General features: G+C 41.4%; 1 protein-coding gene across 1 annotated transcript in view; it reads left to right on the plus strand.

Moving 5' to 3' along the window:
* Positions 1-2,302: 2,302 nt before the first annotated feature.
* ADA2 (adenosine deaminase 2) overlaps positions 2,303-22,033 on the plus strand; it is a gene marked incomplete at both ends in the record, with an annotated part of 130,553 nt that continues 110,822 nt past the window's right edge. The window contains 2 exon segments of the mRNA XM_080660155.1: positions 2,303-2,319; positions 3,317-3,527. Coding sequence (XP_080516281.1) covers positions 2,303-2,319; positions 3,317-3,527 — 228 coding nt within the window.

The following is a 22,033-nucleotide window of genomic DNA, read 5'->3' on the forward strand; positions in this document are numbered from 1 at the left end:
CGGCTTCGCCTGGGCCGGCCAAAGCCACAGGGGACTGTGGACGGGTGGCTTTGCCCGGGCTTCAGTTGCAGGCACTGGCGCCCGGGACTGTGGGGCAGGCGGCTTGACCCTCTCCCGGGCTGCAGCTTGGTTGGTCCCCATTCCTCTCTTGCGAGCTCATTTGTGCCTGGCTGGTCCCCATTCCTCTCTCCCCAGTGTTGAGTGTCTGAGCCGTTATGATGTGACAACCATTTGCATATTGGATCTTTATTATATAGGACTAGAGGCCCGGTGCATGAAATTGGTGCATTGGGGGAGGGTTGTCCCTCAGCCCAGCCTGCACCCTCTCCAATCTGGGACCCCTCCCATGGGATTGGGCCTAAACGGGCAGTCAGACATCCCTCGAGGGGTCCCAGATTGGAGAGGGTGCAGCCTGGGCTGAGGGACACACCCCCCTTGTGCATGAATTTCATGCACCAGGCCTCTAGTATGGTAATATTATCCTATATAATAAAAGGGTAAAATGCAAATCAACCGAACGGTGGAACGAATGGTTGCTATGACACACACTGACTACCAGGGGGCAGATGCTCAATGCAGAGCTGCCCCCAGCACGCAGTGATCAGGGCCTGCCGGCCAACCTCTCAGTCCTTTCCCCTGGCGGCAGGCTCTGATTGCCTGATGGCGAACAGGAAACTGGGGGTGGGTGGTGGGGGGGGGGAGGTGCTGGCACAAATTTGTGTGCCAGGCCTCTAGTCTATAATAATAAAATAGTCTAGTAATATGCTAATTAGACTGGACAGTTGAACAACCTTCCGGACGATCTTCTGGATGAAGCTTGGGCTGTGAGGGCCGAGGCAGCCGCTGTGGCTGCAAGGGCTGAGCCCCTTGCATGAATTTCGTGTATCAGGCCTCTAGTCTCTCTATATAAAAGGCTAATATGCAAAATGTCCCCTCAGGAGTTCAACCAGGAGACCAGGATTTCGATGATGTGTGCTGACCACCAGGGGGTGGTGCAGAATGAAGAAAGGCCCTGCCTGGCAGCCGGCAACCGGCAGTCAGGGAAGGAAGGCCCTGGCCAGCAGCCTGAAGGCCCCGGTCAGCTCTTATCTTCGGCCAGGCATAGGGAACCTACCTGTGCACAAATTTCGTGTACCAGGCCTCTAGTTAACAATAATTATTTTAATCATACAACCACCTATGGGGTGCTTCCATGAGGTTATTTCCCTTGACAAAAAGAAACATGAAGCTCAGCAAAGTTAAGGAAGTTGCCTAAGGCCATAGAGCTAATGTCAACGTAAAAGTGTCCAAACTTGTAAGAATTTTTATGAGTTTATTTGAGCTAAACTGACAATTGCCAGGAAGCAAAATCTCAACGGATTAAGAAAATGCTCTAGAGAATATCAGTTTTGCATCTTAATTTTTACATTACAATCAAAGGAGGAGGAGTAAAGGGGTTACATGAAATCCATTGGGGACATCTCTGCAATTGGATAAAAAGTAAAAGGAATAGATACATAGTTCTTTTACATTTGTTGTATAGGATAGCTAGCAGTTAACAATTAACACAATAGCAATAATAATGAGGAATTTTGTGATCTCTGCTCTGGTACAGTGAGGGATCTGGAAAAAAAGGAAATTACCCTGACATTCCAAAAGTCTGTCATCATAGATGCAAGAAAGACAAGAGACAAATTCAGTTAAGTTTAAGATAGAATTTTTGTCAGGGAAGATACTGGCCTAGGAAATAACTAGCTGCCATGACTCAGTTTTAGTTAGAAAGTTTTAATTTCATACCATCCTATGTGCTTATTTTAGGTCTCTGAATCTGTAAGGTCATCATGAAGGCCTCCTCTGAGCTTGTCAGGTTTGGTATGTGAGTAGCCCCTTTTTCATCCACACTAATCAAGGATGTAAACCTGGCCATCCAGGGTTATTTCCAATGAACCCCCTGTAGGCTAGGGCTACCATAACAGAATACAACAAACTGGGTGACTCAAACAATAGAAATTTGGCCTACCTGTGTGGCTCACTGGTTGAGCACTGACCTAGGAACCAAGAGGTCATGGTTCAATCCCTGGTCAGGATACATGCACTGATTGTGGGCTTGATCCCTATTAGTGAACGTTCAGGAGGCAGCTGATCAATGATGTTCTTCTCTCATCAGTGTTTCTGTCTCTCTATCCCACTTCCTTACTCTCTAAAAATAAATAAAAACAAATTTAAAAAAAACTTTTAAATTAACCTTTATTCTTTTTGTTTTCTCACTGATCAAGTGTGAACAGGTTTGGTTTCTCCTGAGGACTCTCTCCTTGTCTCGAAGATGACCATCTTCTCACTGTATCCTTATTTGGCCTTTTTGTTTGTTTTTTGTTAATCCTCACCCGAGGATATTTTTCCATTGAGTTTTAGGGAGAGTGGAAGAGAGGGAAAGACAGAGAGAAACAGCAATGTGAGAGAAACACATCGATTGGTTGCCTCCTGCACAAGCCCTGACCAGGGCCTGGGCTGGGGAGGAGCCTGCAACCAAGGTACATGCCCTTGACCAAAATCAAAGCCGGGATCCTTTGATCTGCAGGCCGATTCTCTATTCACTGAGCCAAGCCAGGTAAGGCCTCATGTGGCCTTTTCTATATGCACATGCATGCCCAGTGTCTCTTATAACAATCTTATTTTATATTGGTTTCACCTTTATGATTTCATTTAACTTTTGATTACCTCCTGAAGTCCCTATCTCCAAATACAGTCACACTGGGGGTTAGGGTTTCAATATATGAATTTAGTGGGATGCAATTCAGTGCATAACACCCTGCAAAGAGAACTTGGTCTAGGATGTAAGTACAGTGGGGTCGGATTGGCAATATGCAGAGGGAAACAAGAGAGCCTGCTTGGTGGGAACTTCCCGCCTGAGCTGACTCCTGCAGTGTACAAAGCAGGTCTCAGGGTGGAGGCCTCCATCAGAGTCAGATGCTTCCTTTGACCTCTCATCACTGCTCACTATGATGCATCCCAGTTTTTGCTGGGTAGGAGAGGCAAGGTAAATAGGATTCCTGCAGGTGCTGGAAGGCAATGGCCTAGCAGTGGTCGGCAAACTTATTAGTCAACAGAGCCAAATATCAACAGTACAATGATTGAAATTTCTTTTGAGAGCCAATTTTTTTAAACTTAAACTTCTTCTAACGCCACTTCTTCAAAATAGACTTTCCCAGGCTGTGGTATTTTGTGGAAGAGCCACACTCAAGGGGCCAAAGAGCTGCATGTGGCTCGCAAGCCACAGTTTGCCGACCACTGGCCTAAAGCATGCCTCCTCAGCTCACCTCCTTTGTGTCCTGGACAGCCTCCTAAGGAATTTCACTCTGATGACCAAGAATCCCGAGGTGACTTATACAAACCAAGATATTGTCTGGTCTAAGTTTGAAACCACCTTTTTTATGATCTTTGGTCTTGTTAACTATGCACCAGTATTTAGAGACTCTATCTTCCAGGGCCTGGAGGAGTTCTACCAGGACAATGTGTTCTACCTGGAGCTCAGAGCCATGTTGTTCCTGGTGAGTCTGTCTCTCTTCTCCTCTCTTCTGCTCTGGCTTGACTTTCAGATCTTATCATGTAGGTTTTCACAGGCTCCCTACTCTAGTACAAGTACAGGACTAAATGATGACTTCATCCCAAGGGGATATGTACTTTTCCAGGGTTCATCATGAGCAAGGAAACCTGAAATGGACTGGGATGGCCCCAGCAAAACTGTTAACATGACCCTCACTGCCTTTTACCTCCCTTCTCTCATGAGCACCACTTCTCACATCCTCCCAGATACATAGTGTTGAAGCATCCATCTTATATAAAAACTGTTGTTTGAAATTTTAACCCTGCTATTTGGCTTCTGTAGATGCTTGCTTGCTTAAATAATAAGGAAAATAAGACTACTCCCATTCCAGAGAGGCCATTAAACCTTCCCTGGATGAAGTTATCAGTGCTGGCACCAGGCCAGGCCTTTGGTTGAGGTCTCAAGGCCACAGCACATAGGGGCTCTTTAAGAACTTGCAAAGGGGGCCGGAAACACCCCATATGTGGGAGACAAAGAAGGTAAAAACATATAAATAGGGAAAGTTCCTCTATGTTGGGGCCCAGAATTTGAGAGACATTTTCCTTTGAACCCGCGTTTAATAAATGTAACTCCATCTCTCTAAGTGTTGCTTGGTTCTTCTCCGGGTTTCTGTAACAGTGTCTCATGGGTGCTCAAGGCTCCCTTTGACCTCTCATCACTGCTCACTATGATGCATGGAATCTAAGCAGTGCCTCTTGCTTGGATCTTTCTTGACTTGTCTCCTTTCATATAAAAATTTAGCTTCTCTGAGTCCCTTGGGACAATGCTCTTGGTATGGGGGACAGCTAAGGAATCTGGTAAATGGATCTGGTTGCCTGTAACTGAGGGGATTGATAATTTCCTAGGGGTCCTTTTTCTGGAGCCCAGTTGCATTTTATCTAGGGTCTTCTATGGGCAATGCTGCCCTCACAGAGGAACTGTTGAAAGCCTTGCTCTTTCTCAGGTTTCCCAAATGCCCAAGACAGTGTCTTCCAGTAGAACTCAGGGCATAGCTATGGTGGACTGGCAGTGCTAGCTGAGGCGTCTGCAAGGAAGGTAAGGGCTTGGTGACCCTTCACCCACTTCCCCTTCCTCCTTGTGGGTACTACAGACTCTTATTATTTCCTGTTTGTTCCACCATAGAAGCTTCCTCACTGATTTTTCTTCAAATCATTCTACACCCAATCTTTTCTTTAATCTTGGTAGATAAAGTTCAACTCTTCAGCACAAAATGAGAGACTCTCACGAGTGTATTCACCACCCCAGCCTTATTCCTATTTTTCTTTCCCACCCTCTTCCTCCATCCCTTCCTCCCTATTTCTTTCTTTTTCTCTCCCTTTCAGCTGTTCATCAGACATCTGCAGGCTTCTACTCTGTCAGGCACTATGCTAGGTGCTAGGTGTACAAAGCCATATGGGACAGAACCCATGTCCTTAAGAAGGACAACAGTTTCTCTCTGGGAGACTTGTAGGTAAAAAAATACATGTGATAGACATTCTTGTAGATGTTAAAGAACCATTTACAGGTTGTAGAGGGAATACAAAGAAGGAAATGGTTAGTGTTATTGGATGGGTGGGAGAAAGACCAAATAAGCATTATGGAGGAAGGAGAATGCTCTGGTGATGTTGCAGAAGACCACAGAAAAACCAAGCAATGCTTTAGAGAAAAGGAGTTACACTGTTTATTACGCTGGTGGACTCAGTGGAATAACTTCCCAAATATGAATAAAGTAACATGCAGAAGGCTTCTCTTTTATATCTTTCTCAAATATGAATTTTGCTTCCAATCCCTTCCCGGGCTTTGCAAAAAAGACCCAAGGTGTTGGGGGTCTTGAGACTGTATCTGATGGTCTGGCCTGGTGCCAGCACTAATAACCCCTGCCTTCTGGGGCTGTGCATTGTTCAGAGTTTATGGCCTCTGTATTTAGGTAACAGGTTTTGCAAGGCCAGTTTCTGGGCAAGAGGCAATAACTTAATTATAGGTTATCAAGAATGTACACTGGGCTTGCTGGCAGATTCAGATTGCTAGACCCTCAAATATCAGGGTTACATTGGAATTAGCCTTTTTAGCCTTCTCAGTGAGTGCTGGAAAATAAGGATGAGTTCACTGAGTTGAAGGTGAGTCATGGCATTTTCCTTAGTGGGATCAGCATAAACAAAGTTATAGGTGCTATAGACACTTATTTGGAGCCCATTTGGTACTACAAGGAGTTCATAATGACTAGATACTAAGATTCTAGGGATACTCATTGAAAATAAACTGGGAAGGTGTACATGGATAATTATGAATACTTTGGGCACCATATTAAAAGTTGTATTCTGCAGGTGAAAGGGAGTCACTGGATGGTTTTAAATAAGAGAATGTGAACACATTCTTGCAATTTAGAAAGAACACTCTGGAAGCACTTGGAAAAATGGATTACAGTGCAAGGGTCCCCCTAGTAAAAAAAAAGGGGGTGGGTGGGGAGAGGACTGGAAGAGGCAGGGAGACTAGGGAAACTGCAGGTGTAAGATGAGGGCCAGAATGAAGATAGAAGCAATGAGGAAGAGCTATGTGCCAGAGGAAGAATGTATAGGTCTGGTGACTGACTACATGGCTTCTACTATGACTTGCTGGCATTTGACTTGAATTGATTGGTGGTGATGTATAGGGAAATAGGAAACTCAAGAGGAGGATAGAGAGGGAGAAACAATCACTTTGGTTTTCAACTTGCAGAGTTAGAGATGTCTATGAGACATCCGCATGAAGATGTCCAAAGAGTGGTTGAATACATGAGTTTGAAGCCCAGAGGAGAGTTCTAGCCTGGAAACATGATTGACATTTATCTGCAGAAAAGGGATGATTAAACTGAGTTAGAATGCAGTTCCCATAGAAGATGTAGGATGAGAAGAGGAGTGGGCCAAGAGGAGAGCCCTGCAAACAGCAAATAGGATGGACAGTTTACAATGTGGACTGAGAAGGGGCAGGCACAGAGAAAGGAGGGGACTAGGATAGAGCTCTCCCAGGGGCCAAGGAGAAGGAGGTTTCACATGGCAGGGTGAAGTCAAGAGAAATGTAGATTAGAAAGAGCCCATTTGATTTAGAAATTAGAGGTCATCTTTGAGCAGTTTCAATGGTGTGCTGAGAAGAGAAGCCCAATTTCCAGGAGTGGAAAAATGAAATGCATGATAAATTGGAGCCAGGTTTGGCTAACTAAAAACCTTGCCTATGATTTGAGAAAAAGAAAGAGGGAGGTAGCTGGGGAGGTAGTTCAGGAGGGTCCTTTTTAGGGTGGGGCTTACTTTGAACACATAAGAACCTGGAGAGATTAAAGAAGAGGGGAGAAAGGGAGCAAGAGATGACATGATGTTCCTTGGGACAAAAGAAGAGGTTACTCCAGCATGTAGAGAATGAGACTGTTATTGAACCCGATAATGTTCTCCATGACTTGAGAAAGGGCAGGCAAGGGGCAAATATAGATGTTGGAGGGATAATGGTGGGGACTTGAAGGGAGGAGATCCTTCCTGTCTCCCCTATATTTCTTTATTTTATTTTTTATTGTTTAAAGTATTACATATAGTAGTACATATATCTCCTTTGTTTCCCCATTGACCTTCCCCCAGCCTCCCTTACCCCCTGTCCCATGCCCTCATCCCCCCCACCCTAGTGTCTTGTGTCCATTTGTTGTGCTTATATGCATGCATACAAGTCCTTTGGTTGATCTCTTCCCCCCCCCCCCCACCCCAACACTGTGGTACATCTACACAATGGAATACTACACTGCTATAAAAAAGAAGGAATTCTTACCATTTGCAGCAGCAAGTAAATGGTAAGAAACTGCCTTCCCACTGTAATTTGACAGTCTGCTTGGTGCTTTACTGTCTCTGTATCTATCTTTTTGTTCATCAGGTTATAATGTTCTTTATTTTCCATAAATGAGAGAGATCATGTGGTATATTTCTTTCATTGCCTGGCTTAACATAATGCTCTCCAGGTCCATCCTTGCTGCTGCAAATGGTAAGAATTCCTTCTTTTATATAGCAGTGTAGTATTCCATTGTGTAGATGTACCACAGTTTTCTAATCCACTCATCTGCTGATGGGCATTTGGACTGTTTCCAAATCTTAGCTATGGTGAATTGTGCTGCTTTGAACATAGGGGTGCATATATCCTTTCTGATTCGTATTTCTAGTTTCTTAGGATATATTCCTAGGAGTGGGATTACTGGGTCAAATGGGAGTTCTATTTTCAGTTTTTTGAGGAAACTCCATAGTGTTCTCCACAGTGGCTGCACCAGTCTGCATTCCCACCAGCAGTGCACCACGGTTCTTTTTTCTCCGCATCCTCGCCAACACTTGTCGTTTGTTGATTTGCTGATGATAGCCATTCTGACAGGTGTGAGATGGTATCGCATTGTTGTTTTGATTTGCATCTCTCGGATAATTAGTGACTTTGAGCATGTTTTCATGTGTCTCTTGGCCTTCCTTCTGTCTTCTTTCGAAAAGTATCTATTTAGGTAGTTGCCCATTTTTTGATTGGGTTGTTTATCTTCCTTTTGTTAGGTTGTATGAGTTCCCTGTAAATGTTGGAGATTAAACCCTTATTGTTGATATCATTGGTAAATATGTTCTCCCATGCAGTGGGCTTTCTTGTTGTTTTATTGATGGTTTCCTTTGCTGTGAAAAAGCGTTTTATTTTGATGTAGTCCCATTTGTTTATTTTCTCTTCAGTTTCTGTTGCCCTAGGGGCAGTATCAGTGAAGAATTTCCTTCTGCATATGTCTGAGATTTCTCTGCCTGTGGATTCCTCTAGTATTTTTATGGTTTCCCATCATATGTTTAAGTCCTTTATCCATTTTGATTTAATTTTTGTGTATGGTGTAAGTTGGTGGTCTAGTTTCATTTTTTTTGCATATATCTGTCCAATTTTCCCAATACCATTTATTGAAAGACTGTCTTGACTCCATTGTATATTCATGCCTCCTTTGTCAAATATTAATTGAGCATAGTGGTTTGGGTCAATATCTGGGTTCTCTATTCTATTCCTGTTCTTGCGCCAGTACCAGGCAGTTTTGAGAACAGTGGCTTTGTAATACAGCTTGAAGTCTGATATTGAGATCCCACCTACTTTGTTCTTCTTTCTCAGGATTGCTGCAGCTATTCAGTGTCTTTTTTCATTCCAGATGAATTTTTGGAGAGTTCTTTCTAGGTCTGTGAAATATGCCGTTGGTATTTTAATGGGGAGTGCATTGAATCTATAGATTGCTTTGGGTAGTATGGACATTTTAATGATGTTGATTCTACCAATCCATGAACATGGTATGTTCTTCCATCTGTTTACACCTTCCTCTATCTCTTTTTTCAGTGTCCTGTAGTTTTCCGCATATAGGTCTTTTATCTCCTTAGTTAAGTTTATTCCTGGGTATCTTAATTTTTTTGGTGCGATGGTAAATGGGATTGCTTTTTTAACTCTCTCTTTCTGTAAGTTCACTATTGGTGTATAGAAATGCCATAGATTTCTTGGTATTAATTTTGTATCCTGCTACATTGCCGAATTTGTTTATTAAGTCTATTAGTTTTTTGATGGAGTCTTTCGGTTTTTTAAGTACAATATCATGTCATCTGCAAATAAGGACAGCTTTACTTCTTCTTTTCCAATTTGGATGCCTTTTATTTCTTCTTCTTGTCTAATTGCAATGGCTAATACTTCCAGTACTATGTCGAACAGGAGTGGTGAGATTGGGCATCCCTGTCTTGTTCCTGTTCTTAGGGGAAATGGTTTTAGTTTTTGCCCATTGAGTATGATGTTAGCTATGGGTTTATCATATATGGATTTTATTATGTTGAGGTATGATCCTTCTATTCCAACCTTGTTGAGAGTTTTTATCAAGAAAGGGTGTTGGATTTTTGTGCATCAATTGATATGAGTATGTGATTTTTATCTCTCACTTTGTTTATGTGATGTATCACGTTTATTGATTTGCGAATATTGTATCATCCTTGCATTCCTGGGATAAATCCTACTTGGTCATGGTGTTTGATCTTTCTGATGTAGTGCTGGATCCGATTTGCTAGAATTTTGTTGAGGATTTTGGCATCTACGTGCATGAGGGATATTGGCCTGTAATTCTCTTTCATTGTGTTGTCTTTATCTGGTTTTGGTATTAGGGTGATGCTGGCTTCATAGAATGAGCTTGGAAGTGTTCCTTCCTCTTGAATTTTTTGGAATAGTCTGAGGAGGATAGGTTTTATTTCTTCCTTGAGTGTTTGGTAAAACTCCCCTCTGAAGCCGTGTGGCCCCTAGCTTTTGTTTGCTGGAAGCTATTTGATGACTGCTTCAACTTCTTTCATAGTTATTGGCCTATTGAGATTTTTAGATTCTTCCTGATTGAGATTTGGAACGTTATATTTTTCTAGGAATATGTCCATTTCCTCCAGGTTGTCCAGTTTGTTGGAATAGAGTTGTTCATAGTATTTTTAAACAATCCTTTGTATTTCTGTGGGGTCTGTTGTTATTTCACCGCTTTCCTTTTTTTTTTTTTTTTTTTTTTTTGTTTATTTCGGTCCTCACTTTTTGCTTCCTGGTGAGCCTGGCTAGAGGTTCATCAATCTTGTTTATCCTTTCAAAGAACCAGCTCTTGGTTTTATTGATCTTTTGTATTGTTATTTTTGGTCTCAATGTCATTTATCTTCACTCTGATCTTTATTATTTCCTTCCTTCTGCTTACACTGGGCTTTTCTTGTTGCTCTCTTTCTAACACTTTGAGTTGTAGGGTTAGGTATTTTCTTACCATTGTTTCTTGTTTTTTCAGTAGACTTTTAGAGCTATGAACTTCCCTCTTAAGACTGCTTTCTCTGTGTCCCATAGATTTTGGATTGTTGTGTTTTCATTGTTGTTTGTTGCCATGATTTTTTTATTTCTTCTTTGATCTCTCTGGTAACCCAATCATTGTTTAATGGCATGCTGTTTAGTCTCCATGTGTTTGATTTTTTTTGGATTGTTTTTATTGTAGTTGATTTCCAGTTTTATTCCACTGTGATCTGAGAAGATGCTTGATATGATTTCTATCTTCTTGAATTTGAAGAGACTTTGCCTGTGACCCAATATATAGTCTACTTTTGAAAATGACCCATATGCACTTGAGAAGAATGTATATTCTGTGGATTTGGAGTGAAATTTTCTGAAAATGTCAATTAATTCCATCTGGTCTAGTGAGTCATTTAGGATTGATGTTTCTTTGCTGATATTTTGTTTAGAGGATTTGTCCAAAGTTGATAGTGGGGTCTTAAAGTCTCCTACTATGATTGTATTGCTGTCAATTTCTCCCTTGATATCCTGCAGGAGTTTTTTTTTTAATGTATTTGAGTGCTCCTGTATTGGGTGTGTATATGTTTACCGGAGTTATTTCTTCTTGTTGGATTCCTCCCTTTAGTATTATGAAGTGGCCTTCCTTATCTCTTTTTATGTCCTTCACTTTGAGATCTAATTTGTCAGATATAAGTATTGCTACCCCAGCTTTTTTTTAATTTCCATTTTCCTGAAATAACCTTTTTCCATCCCTTCACTCTCAGTCTGTGTGCATCTTTTTTTCTGAGGTGTGTTTCTTGTAGACAGCAGATATATGGGTCATTTTGTCTTATCCAATCCGTTACCCTATGTCTTTTGATTGGGGCATTTAATCCATTTACATTTAAAGTTATTATTGATAGGTACTTTTTTGTCACCATTTTTATTCTTTACCCCGTGTTCCTTCTTCGCTTCCTATTTCTTTCTTTCTTTTTTTTTTTTTTTACAGCAGACACTTTAGCATTTCTTGCATTGCTTGTTTGGTGGTAATAAACTTCCTTCGTCCTTTTTTGTCTGTGAAGCTCCTGATTTCACCTTCAATTTTGATTGATAGCCTTGCTGGTTACAGTATTCTTGGATTCAGACGCTTCCTTTCATGACTTTGTATATTTCATTCCATTCCCTTTTGGCCTGATGTGTTTCTGTTGGGAAATCAGTTGCTAGTCTGATGGGGGATCCTTTGTAGGTAACATTCTGTCTCTCTGGCCGCTTTTAAAATTCTTACTTTGTCGTTAGTGTTTGCCAAATTAATTTTAATGTGCCTTGGTGTTGGTCTTTTGGGTTTCATTTTGCTTGGGACTCTGTGAGCTTCTTGGATTTGTGTGGATTTTTTCTTCCCTATGTCAGGGAAATTTTCTGTCATTATTTCTTCAAACAGGTTTTCTGTTACCTGCTCAATTTCCTCTCCTTCTGGCACCCGTATTATGTGCATGTAGTTTCGTTTCATGTTGTCCCAAAGTTCCCTTAGGCTCTCCTACTGCTTTTTAATTTTTTTTTTCTAGAAGCTGCTGTACTTGGGTATTTTTTCCTACCTTGTCTTCTAGCTCACTTTTGTGGTCCTTTGCTTCTCCTAGTCTACTCTTTTTTTTAATTTTTTTTTATTAAGGTATTCTATGTGTACATATCTTACCATTGCCCCCCCCCCAAACCCCACTCCCATACATGCCCTCACCCCCCAATGTTTTGCATCCATTGGTTACTCTTATATACATGCATATAAGTCCATCAGTTGATCTCTTATTTCCCCCACCTCTCCCTAACCTTCCCGCTGTAATTTGACAGTCTGTTTGATGCTTTATTGCCTCTGTATCTATCTTTTTGTTCATCAGTTTATACTGTTTTTCATTATTCCCAAATGAGTGAGATCATGTGGTATTTTTCTTTCATTGACTGGCTTATTTCACTTAGCATAATGTTCTCTAATTCCATCCAGGTGCCTACAAATGGTAATAATTCCTTCTTTTTTATGGCAGCATAGTATTCCATTGTGTAGATGTACCACAGATTTCTGATCCAGTCATCTGCTGATGGGCACCTAGGCTGTTTCCAAATCTTAGCTATTGCAAATTGTGCTGCTATGAACATAGGGGTGCATATATCCTTTCTGATTCGTGTTTCTGGTTTCTTAGGATATATTCCTAGGAGTGGGATTACTGGGTCAAATGGGAGTTCTATTTTCAGTTTTTTGAGGAAACTCCATACTGTTCTCCACAGTGGCTGCACCAGTCTGCATTCCCACCAGCAGTACATGAGGGTTCTTTTTTCTCCGCATCCTCGCCAACACTTGTCGTTTGTTGATTTGTTGATGATAGCCATTCTGACAGGTGTGAGATGGTATTGCATTGTCGTTTTGATTTGCATCTCTCGGATAATTAGTGACTGAGCATGTTTTCATGTGTCTCTTGGCCTTCCTTCTGTCTTCTTTCGAAAAGATTCTATTTAGGTCATTGCCCATTTTTTTATTGGATCATTTATCTTCCTTTTATTAAGTTGTATAAGCTGCCTGTAGATGTTGGAGATTAAACCTTTATCAGTGATAACATTTGCAAATACGTTCTCCCATACAGTGGGGTTTCTTGTTGTTTTGTTGATGGTTTCTTTTTCTGTGCAAAAGCTTTTTATTTTGATGTAGTCCCATTTGTTTATTTTCTCTTTGGCTTCCGTTGCCCTAGGGGAAGTATCAGTGAAGAAGTTCCTTCGGCATATGTCTGAGATTTTGCTGCCTGTGGATTCCTCTAGTATTTTTATGGTTTCCCGTCTTATGTTTAAGTCCTGTATCCATTTTGAGTTTATTTTTGTGTATGGTGTAAGTTGGTGATCTAGTTTCATTTTTTTGCATGTTATCTGTCCAATTTTCCCAACACCATTTATTGAAGAGACTATGTTGACTCCATTGTATGTTCATGACTCCTTTGTCACATATTAATTGCGCATAGTGGTTTGGGTCGATATCTGGATTCTCTATTCTATTCCATTGATCTATATGTCTGTTCTTGTGCCAGTACCAGGCTGTTTTGAGGACAGTGGCTTTGTAATACAGCTTGAAATCTGGTATTGAGATCCCTCCTACTTTATTCTTCTTTCTCAGGATTGCTGTGGCTATTCGGGGTCTTTTTTTTATTCCAGATGAATTTTTGGAGAGTTCTTTCTAGGTCTGTGAAAAATGCCATTGGTATTTTAATGGGGAGTGCATTGAATCTATAGATTGCTTTGGGTAGTATGGACATTTTAATGATGTTGATTCTACCAATCCATGAACATGGTATGTTCTTCCATCTGTTTAAATCTTCCTCTATCTCTTTTTTCAGTGTCCTGTAGTTTTCTGCATATAGGTCTTTTACCTCCTTGGTTAGGTTTATTCCTAAGTATCTTAATTTTTTTGGTGCGATGGTAAATGGGATTACTTTCTTAGTCTCTCTTTCTGTAAGTTCACTATCGGTGTATAGAAATGCCATAGATTTGTTAGCATTAATATTGTATTCTGCTACATTGCCGAATTTATTTATTAAGTCTGTTAGTTTATTGATGGAGTCTTTCGAATTTTTTATGTACAATATCATGTCATCTGCAAATAAGGACAGCTTTACTTCTTCTTTTCCAATTTGGATGCCTTTTATTTCTTCTTCTTGTTTAATTGCAATGGCTAATACTTCCAGTACTATGTCGAACAGGAGTGGTGAGATTGGGCATCCCTGTCTTGTTCCTGTTCTTAGGGGAAATGGTTTTAGTTTTTGCCCATTGAGTATGATATTAGCTGTGGGTTTATCATATATAGCTTTTATGATGTTGAGGTATGATCCTTCTATTCCCACCTTGTTGAGAGTTTTTATCAAGAAAGGGTGTTGGATTTTGTCAAATGCTTTTTCTGCATCAATTTAATATGACTATGTGATTTTAATTTCTCAATTTGTTTATGTGATGTATCACATTAATTGATTTGTGGATATTGTACCATCCTTGCATTCCTGGGATAAACCCTACATGGTCATGGTGTATGATCTTTCTGATGTAGTGCTGGATCCGATTTGCTAGAATTTTGTTGAGGATTTTGGCATCCACGTGCATGAGGGATATTGGCCTGTAATTCTTCTTCATTGTGTTGTCTTTATCTGGTTTTGGTATTAGGGCAGGCTTGGGCAAACTATGGCCCGAGGGCCGGATCAGGCTGTTCTATCCGGTTCTCTTGCTCTCCCCTCCGCTCCTTTACTTTGAATTTATATTAGTTTACACAAACACTCCATCCATGCTTTTGTTCCGGCCCTCTGGTCCAGTTTAAGAACCCATTGTGGCCCTCGAGTCAAAAAGTTTGCCCACCCTTGTATTAGGGTGATGTTGGCTTCATAGAAGGAGCTTGGAAGTGTTCCTTCCTCTTGAATTTTTTGGAATAGTCTGAGGAGGATAGGTTTTAGTTCTTCCTTGAATGTTTGGTAAACCTCTCCTGTGAAGCCGTCTGGCCCTGAGCTTTTGTTTGCCGGAAGTTTTTTGATGACTGCTTCAATTTCTTCCATAGTTACTGGCATATTGAGCTGTTTAGATTCTTCCTGATTGAGTTTTGGAAGGTTATATTTTTCTAGGAATATGTCCATTTCCTCCAGGTTGTCCAGTTTGTTGCAATAGAGTTGTTCGTAGTATTTTTTAACAATCTTTTGTATTTCGGCGGGATCTGTTGTTATTTCACCTCTTTCATTTCTGATTTTGTTTATTTGGGTCCTCTCTCTTTTCTTCTTGGTGAGCCTGGCTAGAGGTTCATCAATCTTTTTAATCCTTTCAAAGAACCAGCTCTTGGTTTTGTTGATCTTTTGTATTGTTTCTTTGGTCTCTATGTCGTTTATCTCTACCCTGATCTTTATTATTTCCTTCCTTCTGTTTACACTGGGCTTTTCTTGATGCTCTTTTTTAACTCTTTGAGTTGTTGGGTTAGGTAATTTATTACCATTGTTTCTTGTGTTTTGCAGGCTTGTAGAGCTATGAACTTCCCTCTCAAGACTGCTTTCGCTGTGTCCCATAGATTTTGGATTGTAGTGTTTTCATTGTCATTTGTTGCCATGATTTTTTTTATTTCTTCTTTGATCTCTCTGGTAACCCAGTCATGGTTTAATAGCATGCTGTTTAGTCTCCATGTGTTTGATTTCTTTGGGTTGTTTTTATTGTAGTTGATTTCCAGTTTTATGCCACTGTGGTCTGAGAAGATGCTTGATATGATTTCTATCTTCTTGAATTTGAAGAGACTTTGTCTGTGTCCCAATATATGGTTTATCTTTGAAAATGACCCATATGCACTTGAGAAGAATGTATATTCTGTGGATTTGGGGTGAAATTTTTTGAAGATGTCAATTAATTCCATCTGGTCTAGTGAGTCATTTAGGATTGATGTTTCTTTGCTGATTTTTTGTTTAGAGGATTTGTCCAATGGTGATAGTGGGGTATTAAATCTCCTACTATGATTGTATTGCTGTCAATCTCTCCCTTGATATCCTCCAGGAGTTTTTTTTTTATGTATTTGGGTGCTCCTGTATTGGGTGCATATATGTTTACCAGAGTTATTTCTTCTTGTTGGATTGCTCCCTTTAGTATTATGAAGTGGCCTTCCTTATCTCTTTTTATGTCCTTCACTTTGAGATCTAATTTGTCAGATGTAAGTACTGCGACCCCAGCTTTTTTTTCATGTTCCATTTGCCTGGAAAAACTTTTTCCATCCCTTCACCCTCAGTCTGTGTGCATCTTTTTTTCAGAGGTGGGTTTCTTGTAGACAGCAGATATATGGGTCATTTTGTCTTATTCAATCCATTACCCTATGTCTTTTGATTGGGGCATTTAATCCATATACATTTAAAGTTATTATTTGAGAGGGAGAAACCAAGATGGCGGCATAGGTAAGCACCTAAACTGCTGCCTCGCTCAACAATTTCAAAACTACAACTAAAAGACAGAACGGACACCATCCAGAACCACAGGAAAGCTGGCTGAGTGAAAATTCTACAACTAGAAGGAAAGAGAAAAGCTCACAGAGAATTGGAGGTACGGCAAAGGGTCTTTGTGTGCGCAGAGAGGAAGGGCGGCTGAGAGCCTGGCTGACTTTCTCTGGCGGAAGGGGGAAGGAAGCCCCTGACCGCACTGAACCCCAGTTCTGACTGCACTGAACCCCAGTTCTGGGCGAGCCCCTGGGGACCCATGCTTTTACGGGGGGAGACTGGATTCTTGGGGGGGAGACTCAGGAGCCAGGGAAGGCGAAGAACTGAAAGCGCGCGTGCGCCAGTGCGCACAAAGGCTGCGGAGGTTGCCACAGGCTTTCCCTAGTGGAAGGGAGTCAGAGGCTCCTGAATGCTCTGAGCCCCAGTTCTGACTGCAGTGAACCCCAGTTCCAGGCGAGCCCCTGGGGACCCACGCTCTTGTGGGGGGAGTCTGGACTCTCGGGCTGAGACTCGGGAGCTGGAAAAGGCGGAGGAGTGAAAGCGCGCGCGCGCCAGTACGCACAAAGGCTGCAGAGGTTGCCACAGGCTTTCCCCAGTGGAAGTGAGTCAGAGGCTCCTGAATGCACTGAGCCCCAGTTCTGACTGCAGTGAACCCCAGTTCCAGGCGAGCCCCTGGGGACCCACGCTCTTGTGGGGGGAGTCTGGACTCTCGGGTGCAGACTCGGGAGCCGGGGAAGGCGGAGGACTGAAAGCGCGCGCGCGCGTACCAGTGCGCACAAAGGCTGCGGAGGTTGCCACAGGCTTTCCCTAGTGGAAGGGAGTCAGAGGCTCCTGACGGCACTGAGCCCCAGTTCTGACTGCAGTGAACCCCAGTTCCAGGTGAGCCCCTGGGGACCCACGCTCTTGTGGGGGGAGTCTGGACTCTCGGGAGCCGGGAAGGCAGAGGTCTGAAGGCACGCACGTGCGCGCAAGGGCAAGGCTAAAGGGAAGCCAAGACTGAGACTCCACCCCATCCAAGCTGAGCACAGAGGCTATTGCAATTTGGCAAGTCTAATCCTATAAGGCTGTCTCTAGCACCGAACTTCTCCCAGCATAGACACAGCTGATTCCTACAGCCAACTGGCCTGGAGGTCAATTCTTCCCAGTGATACCAACAATAATAAAGACTTAATTACAACAATGCTGTACACACAGCCCACAAAGGGGTTCACCAAGAGTGTCCACCTCAGGTTAACTGGGGAGGCAGACCCACTGGGCCATATTGTAAACCTAGCACACAAATCTGCCTTACCAACTCAGGGAAGCAATGAAAATGCGGCATCAAAGAATCAGATCACAAACGAAAGAAATGGAGGAAAACAAACGACTGGATATAGAATTCAAAACCACGGTTATAAGACTTTTTAAGAATATCCTAGAAAAGGCCGATAAATATAATGAGACCCTTGAAGATATGAAAAAGGACCAACTAGAAATTAAACATACACTGACTGAAATAAAAAATATTATACAGAGACCCAAAAACAGACAAGAGGAACACAAAAATCAAGTCAAAGAATTGAATTACAAAGAAGCAAAAAACACTCAACCAAAAAAGCAAAAAGCAAAAAAAAAAAAAAAATCCAAAAAGTTGAAGATAATGTAAGAAGACTCTGGGACAACTTCAAGCGTACCAACATCAGAATTATGGGGGTGCCAGAAGAAGAGAGAGAGCAAGATACTGAAAACCTATTTGAAGAAATAATGACCGAAAACTTCCCCCACCTGGTGAAAGAAATAGACTTACAAGTCCAGGAAGCGCACAGAACCCCAAACAAAAGGAATCCAAAGAGGACCACACCAAGACACATCATAATTAAAATGCCAAGAGCAAAAGACAAAGAGAGAATATTAAAAGCAGCAAGAGAAAAACAGTTAATTACCTAAAAGGGAGCACCCATACGACTGTCAGCTGACTTTTCAACAGAAACTATGCAGGCCAGACGGGAGTGGCAAGAAATTTTCAATGTGATGAATAGCAAGAACCTACAACCAAGATTACTCTACCCAGCAAAGCTATCATTCAGAATTGAAGGGCAGATAAAGAGTTTCACAGACAAGAAAAAGCTAAAGGAGTTCATCACCACCAAACCAGTATTATATGAAATGCTGAAAGGTATTCTTAAAGAAGAGGAAGAAGAAAAAAGTAAAGATAAAAATTATGAACAACAAATACATATCTATCAACAAGTGAACCTAAAAATCAAGTGAATTAAAAACCTGAGGGACAGAATAATCTGGTGAATATAATAGAATCAGGGGCATAGAAAGGTAGTGGAATGATAATTCTCAGGGGGAAAAGGGTATGGAGGGTTCATGAAGAGACTGGACAAAAATCATACACCTATGGATGAGGACAGTGGTGGGGAGGTAAGGGCAGAAGGTGGGGTGGGATATGGGTGGAGGGGAGCTATGGGGGGAAAAAGAAGAAATAATTGCAATAATCTGAATAAAGATTTATTTAAAAAAATAAAGTTATTATTTGATAGGTACTTATTTGTCACCATTTTTATTCTTTACCCTTGTCCTCCTTCTTCGCTTCCTATTTCTTTCTTTCTTTTTTTTTTTTTTTAACAGCAGACCCTTTAGCATTTCTTGCATAGCTGGTTTGGTGGTAATAAATTCCCTTCGTCCTTTTTTGTCTGTGAAGCTTCTGATTTCACCTTCACTTTTGATTGACAGCCTTGCTGGGTACAGTATTCTTGGATTCAGACCCTTCCTTTGCATGACTTTTTATATTTCATTCCATTACCTTCTGGCCTGATGAGTTTCTGTTGAGAAATCAGTTGTTAGTTTGATGGGGGTTCCTTTGTATGTAACTTTCTGTCTCTCTCTTGCCGCTTTTAATATTCTTATTTTGTCGTTGGTGTTTGCCAATTTAATTATAATGTGCCTTGGCATCGGTCTTTTGGGGTTCATTTTGCTTGGGACTCTGTGAGCTTCTTGGATTTGTGTGAGTTTTTTCTTCCCTATGTCAGGGAAATTTTCTGTCATTATTTCTTCAAAGAGGTTTTTTATTCCTTGCTCAGCTTCCTTTCCTTCTGGAACCCCTATTATGCGGATGTTGTTTTGTTTCATGTTGTCCCAAAGTTTCCTTAGGCTCTCCTCCTGCCTTTTAATTTTTTTTTCTAGAAGTTGCTCTACTTGGGTATTTTTTCCCATCTTGTCTTCTAGCTCACTGATGCGGTCCTCTGCTTCTTCTAGTCTACTCTTGATGCGTTCTACTGAGTTCTTTATAGCAGCGATGTCATTTTTCATTTCTTCTTGGTTCTTCTTCATTTCCTCTTGGTTTTTGCTCATATTGTCGAATTTGTCTTCCATTCTTTTCAGCCACTTTATGACCATTTCTCTCAATTCTTTCTCTGGAAGGTTGCTTGCCTCCATTTCGTTTACTTCCTTTTCTGGTGATGCCTGCTTTTCTTTCATATGCAGGCTGTTTCCTTGTCTTCCCATGGTCTCTCTTCTCTGGATGTCTGGTTATGTAGTTCTTTCTCTCCTGCGTTGATTTAAAGGCACAAAATACAGCACTACCAGGTACAACACACGAGGCACTGAACAGAAATGTATTCACAATATTAATAACCTCCAATAAAGGTGACCACCAGAGAAAGGCAAATTAGGGTATAAGAGAGAAAGAAGAAGAGGAAAAAGAAAGAAAGGAAAGAAAAAAAGTAGTGTCAATATGAAATTGGGAAAAGGAAAAAAAAGTAAGAGAGACAAGAAAGAGACTAAGAGAGAAAGGGGAACAAACTATATATATGGGGATAAAACTCCAATAGAACAATTACTAATCCCAGCAAATGCCAGCAACAAGTACCTGGGGATTAATACAAAATACAACACCAAGTAATATTGAGTGAGGTAATGGAAAACAGAAGCACAAAAGAAACAAAAAATAAACAAACAAAAGAAGAATAAGCAAAACAATCTCACAAAAAAGCATAAAAATTCGATATAAACAACATTCAAGCAAACAACAACAAAAGGACAGAGAGAAAAACAATTTTTTGGATAGTTAAGACAGCGAAGAGAGAGGTGTGTGAGGACTTGGAGCAGGGGATTGGAGATTAGATATGTAAGTAGGGTGAAATTTTAACAGGGGGTAAACAGAAAGAATAGGGAAAATCTAAAGCAGGAAAGGGGTAAAATAAACAGGACACCGAAAAGGGGAAGGTTAGGAAGAGTGGATGGCATAAAGGTAGAGTTGAGATAGAGTAAAACGATGCTAAAGGAAAGATAAAAATAGAATGTAGAACACTAATCCCAAAGTAAAATGAAGATAAAATAAAATGACACTTAAAAAAAAAGATAAAATAGCAGTAGTAATAATACGGATTGAAAATAAAAATGTGATAATTAAAAAGGTAAAATCAAGTGAGGAAAAAAGAAAAAAATTAGTTTCTTGAGTAAAATATGCAAAAAATGAAAATAAAAAAATAAAAAAATAAAAAATAAAAATAAAATGTGGAGTAGTGAAGGTCATTCATTTCCTCTGTTGTTCTGTTTGGCACACCTGTTTCTCAGTCCGGACAGTATTGCAGTTCCCTGCGTTCCACTACTCTTCAGTGTTGTAAGCCAGTCCTGATTTTAAGCAGGCGGTGTGTCTTAATTTCTCGTATTCCTTTATTTTTGATTACACAAGAGTCAATTTGTGATTCACCCCCTGGGTTGCAGTGTTTCTGGATTGACTTCCGGGTCTATCTATGGCCTCTCTAGGCAGTGTTAGGGCCTTCTTTCCCTGTGGCACTCACTACCGGTTTGTGGGAGTGGGCTGCCTCAGAGCTGGCTCTTTGATGGTCATTCCCCGCTTCTATCCCCAGGTTCTAGAAAAACAACTTTCCCCTGCAGTCTCCCAGGGTGTCCCCAACTGGGTGATCCTATGTATTGGGCTTAGTAATCAGAAGCAAGAATTTCATGAGGAATTAGCCGAAGTGTGCGAACAATTGGTCTGTGCGTAAGTCTAAGCAGCCGGCACATCTTTGAAATTCTTAGGCTGTCCCTGCACATCAGATCAAAATGGGTTGCTTTTTAGAGATCCTTTCTGTTAGCAGCTCTGAGGACCCCCTTCCACATTCTCGGATCACGCCAGCCCCAACAGCCACGGATTTTTCTAGGCTCAGACTTCCCTGGTCCTCCAGCTCCCGCAAAACGCGTGTTCCTCTCTCCTGCCGGGACCAGAGACCTCACCTTATCCCAGGCGAAATCTGACCTTTCTGTGGTGGAGTGTAGAGCTCCTTTGAATCCGCGTGTTTGTGCCAACTGGGGACCAGTGTTCTGGGGCTCGCAGCTGTTCCATGGGTGCCGCAGTTGTGGATTCTCAGGCTTCCAATAAGCTCCACTTTCCCATTCAAGATGGCGTAGACTCCACGTCCAAGCCTGCAGCTCCAGGAGGGGACCCAGCCGCAGTGGGGGATGTCAGGTCAGGAGAACCCCGTCTAGCAGTCCCCCACCTTCTTCTGGAGTTTAGCTGTTCCTTAACTTGCCAACAAATACTCCTCGTGCAACCCTCAGCTGTTCTTTCTTTCTACTCCGGGACAAGGCTCGGAACACATCTGTCTATTCCGCCGCCATTTTACCTCCTCCTCTAGTCTACTCTTAATGCTTTCTATTGAGTTCTTTACAGCAGCGATGTCCTTTTTCATTTCTTCTTAGTTCTTCTTCATTTCCTCTTGTTTCTTACACATATTGTTGAATT

This window comes from Plecotus auritus, assembly GCF_963455305.1.
Source record: "Plecotus auritus genome assembly, chromosome: 3".
Classification (NCBI taxonomy): domain Eukaryota; kingdom Metazoa; phylum Chordata; class Mammalia; order Chiroptera; family Vespertilionidae; genus Plecotus; species Plecotus auritus.